At 44.0% G+C, this 11184-nt stretch overlaps 1 protein-coding gene across 4 annotated transcripts in view; it reads left to right on the top strand.

Moving 5' to 3' along the window:
- Positions 1–11184, top strand: part of RABGAP1 (RAB GTPase activating protein 1) — a 67205-nt gene that overhangs the window by 39789 nt on the left and 16232 nt on the right. For all 4 annotated transcript variants that reach the window (XM_054083872.1, XM_054083873.1, XM_054083870.1 and 1 more), the window contains 2 exons: positions 8474–8587; positions 9527–9601. In XM_054083872.1, coding sequence (XP_053939847.1) covers positions 8474–8587; positions 9527–9601 — 189 coding nt within the window. The remainder of the gene's footprint in view (positions 1–8473; positions 8588–9526; positions 9602–11184) is intronic.

The following is an 11184-nucleotide window of genomic DNA, read 5'->3' as shown; positions in this document are numbered from 1 at the left end:
TGCTAAAACGTTTGCCTAACCTCGCCCTTATTTTCTTGTTTAGTTCAGAAACCTTTTCCTTCCCTTCTGTGACCTTGAAGAACACACCACCACATCCTTTCCGTGGCGGCATTCAAGATAAACTTGGGTTTTACCTCACTACCAACACTACCCAAAGTTGGCAAAGCACACGTTTGTGATCGATGCTCTGCTAAGATCCAAGAGGTGTAAAGGCCTCTGTGGCTTCTGTACAGAACTGAGGGGAGAGTGACTGTCTTCCCTTACACAACTTAAAGGGATGGACGCTTGGCAGATGCTGAGGTCATCCTGTTGAGGCTTCCAGGAGGGGAGAGACTGGGGCCTAGCAGCACAGAAGCACCCAAGCCGTGTCTGTCTATTCTCCGGGTGAAGCTGCGCTTCTTGCGGGCTGTCCGAGCCTGCCTCTTTCTGTCTGACTGTTCTCAGCGCTTCTCTTTCCATTCCTACTGCTGAAATTCAGAGCTCTGGAGAGCATGGATAACATAGGGCTTTTTTATATTTTATACTCTTTATATTCTGACTAGTGCTGTTTGCATGCGGCGGTGGTCTCGGGGCACGGTATCAGATGTGGGAATCACTTTGGCACCTCTAAGATTTAAGATTTTGTGTGTATAACTGGATGCGGTTGTGTTCAGAGCAAGAAACTCAAAGTTCTGTCCAGTGGAAACAAAGGATGCGCTGGCTGTAAGCTGCAGCTGTGTCACAACGGTGGAGAATTTCATTTGGGCAATCCATTTTTTAAAAGATGGGTTGACTGCCCGATCTGTTGTAGCAGCGGGGAAATGCTCCGGTGCCGTCTGGTTCGTTCGGTTTTCAGAGGTTTCGTTCGTGGACGGCCCCAGGTAGACTTCAGCAATCTGCCCAGTCAAACTGATGCTCTGGCTGGGGAATTTGTGGTTACATAAACTGAGAAACAAAAGTTGTTTAAGTCCTTGTTTTGGCCTGAAGATGTTGTGGGGAGCGTTGTGGTTGCTGAGCTGAGCACAGGAGGTGTGGGCTTTGCTCTGGGAGAGACGGGGAGGCACAGCTGCTGCAGGACTGTGCCCCGTCCCCAGGCTGATAACCGCTACCTTGGTTTGCTAAGGGTTTTTTTGAAACGCTGGGCGGATGCACAGTGCGTTAGGTGCTATTTAGACAGACAGACGTATTCTGAACTTCACAGTTGCTCCAGGAGTGCTGCACCTCAGCTGCTCCTCAGCACGAGAGCACCTGGGATCCAGTGCCTGTGGGTGGCCGGGGGGGGGGGGGAGCCTCAACCGTGGGGTCTGACTTTTCTTTTTATTAATTCCTAAGGTGAGTATAGCAATTCTGTAGTTCAAAGCTTTGGCTTCTCTCTGATGGTCATTACTGGAGATCTTTGAATTAAAAAGCTAAATAAATTCAAGTAACTCCTTGTAAAGATGAACTCAACTCTTGCTGTGCAAATGCGAGTCGTCGTTAACCGTTACAGAGATCCCGCGATAGAAGCAACCAAATGCTCAATAAACCGAGTCAGTGCTTTTATGGCAAATTGAAAAGAAGTTCTTCTGGGATTTCAACTGTAAATGAATCCTTGCAAATCAGTAATTAGATTAGTAAAGGATGACGTTTTAATATGCTTGGCAGGAATATAGAGGGATTTGTCAGGGGGAGCAAAACCAGACTTTGCACTGAAGTGACTGAGGCATATTTATAGTGCTTGTGATTTGTGTGTGTGTGTGTGAGATCTTTGGACTATTTTAATATAATGTAAGGCTTGGAGCTTTAGCGAACTCAAGTTGCTCGTTTTATGAAGTTACATTAGTACCACACTGTGAAGTATTTTTAAATATTAGCGTTACTGAGTATTGAAAGTATTTCATAAAAACATTTTTTAAAACATTTTCTGTAGATGCTGTCAAGAGAATTGATGTTTGGTGTACAAAGAAATAAACCCCTGAGGGCTGTAAGGTACCTGCGTGTTTCTATTGCCTCAGTTTTTGAGGGGGTCGGTATTTCTTGAGGATAAATTGTTGTCATTAAAACCTACTAAAACAAATGGTGCAGCGAATCCTTTCCGAGGAAGCAGCGTTACCTCCAGCCACGCTTTTGGACTGTCCAAAAGGATTTGCAATCGCATACGTTGTCTTCACAGACTCGTGTCTTTAGAAATGCTGTGCAGCACAGTGTTTTGCAAGTTCCTATGCCGATGAATTCTGTCCCTACGTAACCTTTGGGATCTGGTTTCTGTTGTATTTCTAGCATGTGAACGCTCGATTCAATTTTGTATTCCTCTAATGAATGCAACAGGATGGAAACGAGTTTGCGGTTGCTAATGATGAGCTTTTTTTACTGTTCTTAATCCACGTGGGTATGTCTTTTCTTCAGGGATTTCAGAATTGTATTAGTACTTTTTTTAATTGTTTTCTTCACACGCTGTTTACAATTGAGCTGCTCGCATGGGAGGCTCTGCCTGCATGGGCTTTAGGTTGCTTTGCTGAACAAGATGGAGTGGAGCGACCTTCCTGTAAAGGTTGCTCGCTGCTCCTTGCGTCCCGCCTGCCTCCGTGCGCCTTCGCAGTGCCTGGGGCAGCAGGAGCTGCTGGTGGGATGATCTCGGTGTGTCCTGTGGAGATGTGGCATTTGTCAGGGCCGTGAGGAGGAGTTTGGTGCGGGAGACTGTCCCGCTCCTATCACGAGCAGCGGCACAACTGGTAGTTTTTTCTGTGTCAGTGAAAAGGCCAAGAATGGACAAAATCACACGTAAGAATGTGTATGTATTTAAGAGCGCTGTGCACCTTGATATTAAAAGAGGAGGAGGAGGTATGAGCGGGAAACCCCTGCGATGACAAACTATGGAAAACAACTCATCAAAGCAGGTTAGGAAAGCAAACAGGTAAATTGGAGCCGGTCCAAGCATTTGTGACTCTCCGATGCTGTGTTTAATTCTGACTCGCTGGGGAGTATTGGTGCTCCTCGGTGTCCTCGTTGCTGCCTGGGTTTGCACCGGTTTGTGCCCTGCAGGGAAGGGGAGGTGGCGCAGGTGGTTTAATGCGGGACACAGCTGAGGAAGAGTCGGTGCTGGGGCTCCAGAATTACGTATCTTGTGCCAACTCAGAATTGTTGAAACACAGGGGAGAGGGGCACTTCGACCCCATCATTTTAAGACATTTCTGTAGCTGATTTTTCAACTAACGCTAATAAGAAAAACTACAGTTGAGCCAAAAATGACAAATGTTACTGGTTTAAAATAATACTTGCGTATTTTTAAATATTAAATGGAACTAGATAAATGGGAAGCATGTAAATATCTGATTCTAAATCTTTACATAGTTATTTCCAAGAGGTAATTTTGCTATGAGCTATGAAAACTCGAAGAAATGTGTTATTATTCCCTTTGAGATGATCTGTACCCAGCCGTATCTTTCATCTCTTGGCTTGTTTCCTTTTTGCTGTAGGTGTACATGCATATATATTTATGTGTACTGTGTGACTGTACAATCACTGCCGTGTTCATTTAGTTGTTTTAAAATACATATATCTGTGTTTTACATCTGTATGTGTATATGTGTATTAACCCAAGCGGTTCAACACAGCCGTGATTGTACCGTCACACAGCTTAGGGCTTTGTAAAATATGTAATTTTAAGAATGTCAGTGTGGTTCTTAGCGACTTTTATAAACATTTTTCTGACTCTGCTATCAGCACTTCCCATCCTAGGAGAAACTGCACATTTCTCAGTGATTGTTCCCCTGGTTACATTTTTGTCTACCGTTTGTTCTGGATTGATGTAATCTCAATACTATGAAAATTTTAAGGGCTGTTGGCGCATTTCACATAGCCTGGGATTGCCTGTTCTCCAAATACATGGATCATGCATCAACAGTACTCCGTAGCCTTACTGTTCTGCCTAAAAGCCTAGCTAATTTATTTCATATTCTCTCTTTGAAGAGAGGTCTCTGGGAGGGGAGGCATATTTTGGGATGCTCCTTCTCTCTCAAGGGAAACTCGAATTGAATAGCAGTACTTGTTGATCGGTGATGATGTTGTAGCCAAAGGATGCATGGGTGGTTTCATAGGAAGTTTTTGCTTCAAGTTTCTTGATGAAATGTAGTGTCCTACCGAGCTGTGTGAAGAGTGTAGTTTTTTATCCTGAAATGCACTTGTCCACTTTATTTGAAAGGTCTGAATGGATCATAAATACATTTAAGAAATAAATGATACGTCACGTTTTCACCTCTTGTCTCGCATGACTTCTCTGTAACCGCACTGACAAAGCTGTGTTCGGTTGGGAGTGGGTGGGGTTTTTCCCTCTTATCTCAGTTGCTCTGAATAGTCGGGCTTGTACGTAATCACCAAGAGCAGGAAAACCTTCCAGCATGCGTTTGTGTTTATGCTTTATCCATACATGATGTAGGGCACTGTAGGCAAACTCCTCTCCATAATTTTCCTGTGGGAAACTTGAGCCCTAAAAGGAAACAAACACAGCGAAAGGGCTGGATATCACAAGGGATTCACTTTTATTTTTAGAATTGCACTATATTGCCTTATTTGGATGGAAAGTATGCGGTATCAATGCACTATTGTATCAAATTGCAGCTGTCTGACCATTCCCAATTTGTCTAAATTATTCAGGTCTTTTCCACAAATACTCTTTATTTGTGAATCTTTCTGGGAAGGGCTCACTCCAGGTAGTATTGCATCCCGTGGGGAGCATTCCTTGGGAGAAGTCAGCAAGTCCATTGCTTTGGGACTGGGTTCGTGCTATTTCCCTAAGGTCTCAGGAGCAGGTGTAATTCTTCGTTCCGAAACCGGCTCACAGGGTTGGGCCCAAGACAAACACAGGAATGTGCTCTGTGTGAAAGTCACCGTAAATACCCCTTATTAAAATTAAACCTGGGAATGCCATCAACCTGCAAAATAAGACTTGGTGACGCTGTATCCTGCCAACATTGAAAATAGCTTTTGAAAGAGCTTTAAATACTTTCAGATGTACTTAAAATGTACGGATCTGCTCAAAATAACTGGTCCCTGTTGTGTGATATTAGCCCTGTTGCTGCCTGTGGAAGTTTTGGAGAGTTTTGGCTTTTTCTGTTTGTTGCAACTGCCTAAAGCCGTCAGCCAGCTTGCTTCTTTCTGAGGTGGCTTGTCCGTGCCTCGCACAGAGACGCCTTGCAGCGACACACCGTGTTGTGGTCCGATCCTGGGCAAGGCGTGTGGAATGCCTCTCACTGATTGCATCTCTAGACTCTTCTCGCAGTGATCTCTGACTGTGTGACAGAATCCTTGTAAAGTCAGCGGGACCTTCCGAAGAAATCCATGCAATGGGAAAATTAATCCCATGGTGGCAAGAGCGAGGAGCAGGCAGAGTTTGGGATTTGTGGTGGTTGTGTCAGATCACCCCAGTGAGCAGACTTCTATATTTTGAATCATTCCAGGGGTGGGAGCAGGGGGGAAGCTAAAGTTTGGACTTCACCATTTTTCGATTTTTATGTAGTTTTGGAAGTCAGCCTGTGTCTAGGTAAAGCCTTTGTTTTATGCCTCCATCGGATTTCTCCGCTAGCCTGGTGAGACGGGCGTTGATCTTTGGGTGGTGAGCCGTTCCAGCAGGCAGCTTCCTCTGCTTCTTTGGAGGTCTCTTCATCATTTTTTTTTTTTTGTCACGGATCTTGCCCCTTCAGCAATCTTCCACTGCTGCTGCCTCATCCTCTTGAGCTCATGTAGGGGATTAGGAGTCAAAAACCAGAGCTGTTGGGAACTGCAAGTACATCAGCCATGTGAGGAGGTGCTAAGAACTCCATCTCTTCCATGTCTTTAATTGTGGCTTAAGCTATGGAAAAAGCTTCTTGAGTAACACTATCTCGATCTGAAGACCTTGATCGAGGCTGTAACTGCATGATACAGTTTGCAGATCGTGGGATGGTTCCTGGAAGAAAATGAAAATAGAAGGACAATGTATTTTAAGTGTGTCCAGTTCAGGAGCCGGGAACCAATTTGCTTTTATGGATGGGCTGATACAATAGATGGGCTTTTATTTGCTGGACTGCATCCTGGTTTCCATAAATACTCACATAGTTACTTTTTAAATCCCCTAGAGAGGAGGGTTTCAGTATATATACTCTAATATTTTGAAGTGCATAAAAGAGGGGGGGAGGAAGGGAACGTTCTTACTTTGAGCATCTACATTTCCCTGCTTTCCTTTGGAGCAGTGAGCTGTTGTGAGAATTCTAATCTGCACTATGTACTTGCCTCAGTTCTCATGGCTGTTTTCCATTCTGTTTTCTTTATTGCTTTCTTTTTCTTCCTGTCATTCTTAGCTTTCTATTTTTCAGTCCCAGTTTGTGAAGGGTGTGGGTTCAGAAGGGTTTCCTTTGGTTCCCAGTCCCCTGAAAGCATGAGAAATTGCCCATTGAGCCAATTCTCACAGCAAGGTATAAAAATAGGAGTAAAGAAAAGGTTACACAATACTTGGATTGCAGCGGTTTGTACTAATGGGGAGATTTCAAAGCCATGGTTTGAAAAACATTTTCTAAACCTTATCATTTCCGTTAATTTTTCTTTTCCCGAGCTCTGTTTCAGCTGCAGGAACTAGCGTTACAGATTACTTGAGGAATTGTACTGAAACAGAGGAATCAAGTGCTGAACAAGTCACGCAAAGCCAGAGAGAGACCACTAATTAGTTCTCTTTAGCCATAATGAGCGATTTGTTTGAGAAGCCTGCCCTAAGAGTTTCCAAGCAGGTGCTTCAGTCCCTGCTGTTAAATAAGTGGATTAAAAGGCAAGTGGATTTCAGGTTATTTGGCCATTGCAGCAGCACAACGAGGGAACCCCCTCGTTCGGTTCCACAGGTTGCTGTTGGCAGCGAGTGGTGCCTGCGCCCGTGCAAGCAGGGGGCTGCTCTGTAATTCAGTCGTGCGAACTTGTAAGGAGCTGCAGGTTGTTAGCACTGAGGCTGGACGCGCACGCTGTAAAGTTCTCAGACCTGTTTCTGAGCATCGTCTCTCTCTGCTTGCGAAACCAGGTGAAGCTGACAGCCACTACCTCACTTGACTTGATTGCCTTACAAGGCTTATTGTTACATGAAATTTATTTTGCAGTGGATTTTGGTTTTGTGACTTCCTCGTAATGAGACGGCATCTTAATTATTATCAAATTGAAATGCTGAACAATACTTATGATATAATTTCCCAAACAATCCATTAACTCTATTCTAATAGCAGTGTGATGCTTGCTTAATGAAATGTCTCTGTTTAGCCACAGAGAGGACTGTTAACCCTGGATTAAAATCAGATGAGAAAACTGAGTACACTGTTGTAATTTTGTTCTTTTTCACAAAATCGTTTTGGGAAGAAAAAGATGAACTACAAGCTGTATTTAATGATCTTCACACTGGCTACATCATGTACTCTTTCACTGCCTATTTTACTTCTAACCTTTTATTCCGTTTGCTTAACAGAAATGTGGGTTATTTGGGTATAGTAGAATGTGTTTGTTTGTTTTTTAAATAAAAGGAAGTCTCTCCTGTCCTGCTGCCCCAGAGCCTCTTGCATGTGCGCAGGGGCAGCCTGGGCGCTGCTGCCTGGTAATCCTTCTCAGCCATCCTCAGCAATACTGGCCGTTCCAAGCAGGATGGGCTGCTCGAGGCTGGTGTTGCTTACTGGTTTCATGGAGATCTTTTGGTGTTTAAATCACTTGGATAAAAGTTGGGAGGAAAGGGCCTTTTTGCTGTTTAATATTTAATTGTCGCGATTTGTTGAATTTCTTTCATGTCTACCAGTTTTTACTGCTTTTTGTGTTAGGACTTGATGCTTAGTGTTTCTTCCAACTGTTCTCTTCAGTCCATTGTCCACATTTACTGGTTTTCTTCACTGTGTGCAGTTTGGTATTGTTCAGCTTTCCAAATGTCTGAGGCATCTGAAGCCGATTGCCTCCGAGACTGCAGAGAACCACGTTCCATCTTCCCCCTGATGAAACGCCCAGCTCGGACAGGCGGCTCGCTGTCTCATATTGTGTTTTAGTACTCGGTTTTATACTTTCCTCCTCTCCTGTTCTGTGGAGGGGCTGCAGAGGGGTTTCTCCCGCTGACACTGAGGGTCGGAATTTTGGATAGCAGCAGGCGGCTGCTGGCAATAGACCACTGCTCTCTGCAGTTGTGAGATAAAAGAAGTGTGACTGGGCAGCATTCACGTTTCGAAGTCTCCAAGGGAAAGCTGCTGTCTGCCCGCACTGCATTGTCCTGGAACACTTGTGTGCGTGTGGTTTTTCTGCCACTCACTGCCCATTCCCAGATGTGCTAAGGTAACTGGATCTATCAAGATTGCGATCTGGAGCTGCCAGCCTGCAGGCAGGCTGTTCTGCTTGAGTAGACTCTGTTTTGTTAAATTTAGAACAGCGCAGAGAGCACAGTGCCAATCTCCTCGCTCTCAGTCCTGGCATATTGTGGTTTATATTCCTTTGATGTGGGTTAATTTACATTTTTCTTCTTTTTTCCTGATAGGAGTCTCCACAAGACAGTGCTATCACCCGGGACATCAACCGAACGTTCCCTGCTCATGATTATTTTAAAGACACTGGGGGAGATGGCCAGGACTCCCTGTACAAAATATGCAAGGTACTGCTTAAACTCTTCTTTAGCCTCATAAGCAGAGGTAACTGTTACCTGAGCAGAATGTGTATGTGTTATGTTAACTGTATCATTGTCACAGACTCTGGCTCTGGGCTCAGGCTGGTTCCCCTCATAGATGTTTCCCTGGATATAGCCCGTTCAGACAGGAGACCTAAAGCAGTCGGCCCTGCTGGATCCCTGAAGCCTGAGGTGCCCAGTGCAGAGACTGCACGTGGTTCCAGACATGCCAGTCTGGATCAAGCTGGACAGATGATCTGCTGTGGTGGGGATGAGGGCTAATTCCATACTGATCGAGAGCAGCTCTCCTTTGGCTGCAGCATGGTCCCGCATTGTCAATGTTGTCCATGTTGCGCTAGCACAGTTGCACATGTGGGAGATCATGCTGATGTTGTCCCTTGAAAAGGAAATATTTTGGTGTTGGGTGTGTCCTTTATGTGTGATGTAAGCGATAAGCTGTCGTTGTGTACAGTTGTCTTTAAAACTGGATATAACTACGTACCTCCCAGAAATATTGTGAAGTCAGAGGCATGCATGGAAGTTGCTTATTAAAAGAAAGAAATTAGCAAAAATGGACAGCTTCTTGTTGTATTCAACTGTCTCAGCTGGAATTTTTTAAGCTTCCAGCACCCTCTCCTGTGTTCCTAGTGTTTCTCCCTCTTCCTGATGTCCCTGTAGCCCCTGTGTAGAGATGAAAGCACTCAGATTAGCGGCATAATAGGCTGCAGCCATCTTGGGACATCACCGTAACCAGCCACTGTGAACTGTGAACCATTCCATGTCACAGTTCAGTTTTCATCCTGGTTGTCCTTTTACTGGAATGCACCCCCCTGAAAAATCTATGGAGCTGTGTTCAATGCAGTGTTTTGGTTTCTTGGTGTTTGTAGCTCCAGACGGATATGCTATAAACTCTTGATTCTTTTTTAGGCCTATTCTGTCTACGATGAAGAGATTGGCTACTGTCAGGGCCAGTCGTTTCTTGCTGCTGTGCTGCTGCTACATGTAAGTGGTGGGGTTTGCCCCGATTGTTTTAAGCGTAAGAGTAAATGTTGCTCCACTTACCTACCACAAGCATCGCTAACTCCTGAACTAGTAGGGCTGCAGGCCATGTGTCCTCTTACATGCTGGTCAATAATAATGTGATTTTGTACAGAGGGGAGTTCATTATTTAAAGCTTTCTGTGGTATTGGTAGTGACTCTTGCCTGCAGTCAGTGTTCATGTCACTTCTGTTTCACGACCCCTTCCATTTGAAACCGCAGGCTTGTACTCACGGTCGCTAGTAGGCATGGAATTTGTGTGTAAGACAGCAATGGAAATGTGTGTTAAAGGGTTTCAAGGTCAGAATTAAGCTTTGTAGAAGACGTTTCTATTGGAGTCAGAAATACGGGTGGTAGTTGCCATGTCTTGTGCACGGGGAATTGTTCAGAAGGTGGAGAGATGTGTGATTCCTGTATATCAGAAGCAAAAGTTTTGCATTCAGTCGTGCTTGGGAAATAGGAGCGGATTAGAAATCCATACAAATTGTTTACAGACTGTCCTTTTTCAAAGTTACGCCTACTTTTTATCAATGTCCCTGCTGCAAGCACGGGCAGTTGAAACAGAGCAGAGTTCCTCAGCCCAGGAGTGTTTTGAGACTTCTTTTCCCCAGCTGCGTTTCAGTGATTGTTGCTACCATAGAGGGTAGAGTGTGAAGACTCCTCTGCAGCTTTGAGTAAGGAGGAAGTCTGGAATTCAGTGGAGCATTTTTCATAGTGTTGTGAATCCAACGGAGGACACAGAAGAGATTGTAAACTCCATTCTTTTGAAACGAAGTCCAGATGATTAATGATGACAACCTTGTAGTTCTTTGTAACTGCAATCTGAAATATTTGATAAGTGATTAATTCTTTATTGCTACCTTGAATCAGATCAAGAAGGACGATGCTCTCTGATAGAGCCAAACACTTTATTGAAACACATGTGCTTTCTTTTAGCTTTTGCATTATCATATGTCCATTTTTTTTAATATCCATCACATCAGAGAGACTCACTGTCAAGAATGAACCGTGTGTTATTCTAGAGTTCTTTCTCTAACAATAGCTGTGAATAATGTATGCATCTAAAGAGGCTAAATTTCAAATCGGTTTCTTTTTATTTGATTCTCTTTGAAGTCAGCCTTTGGCGTGTGGCTGATAGGGGAAATAAATATTAAAAAGAAATGTTGCAGAAAAGGAAATTAAGTTTCTGCGAGTCCTTCACAACCAGGTTGGAATGTCTCAGTGTTCAGATTTAACAAGCTCCATCTGCAGATGAGTAACAGAACACTTGGGATGCATGTTCTGTCCTTCGTGGGAACAAATGATTGACCCGAAGTCAGACTTTGCTGTGGAAATACGAAAAATGAATTTTGATGTCAGGGAGAAATGTCTAAACAGTGATGAGCCGTGATGAGTGTTTCATCAGTTTTTGGCAGGAAAGGGATATTGAATTTTCCTGCACCAGTGCTGAGCTGTGATGTGTGGAGCTTTTTGCTAGCAGTTCCTGGTCTCTTTTATTCATGCTGTCTAACAGATAAACATCAAATGTAATGCTGTCACTTTAAAAG

This window comes from Cuculus canorus, chromosome 19, assembly GCF_017976375.1.
Source record: "Cuculus canorus isolate bCucCan1 chromosome 19, bCucCan1.pri, whole genome shotgun sequence".
NCBI classification, from domain to species: domain Eukaryota; kingdom Metazoa; phylum Chordata; class Aves; order Cuculiformes; family Cuculidae; genus Cuculus; species Cuculus canorus.
Note: the sequence above shows the minus strand (reverse complement) of the source record. Positions and strands in the feature narration are given on the sequence as shown.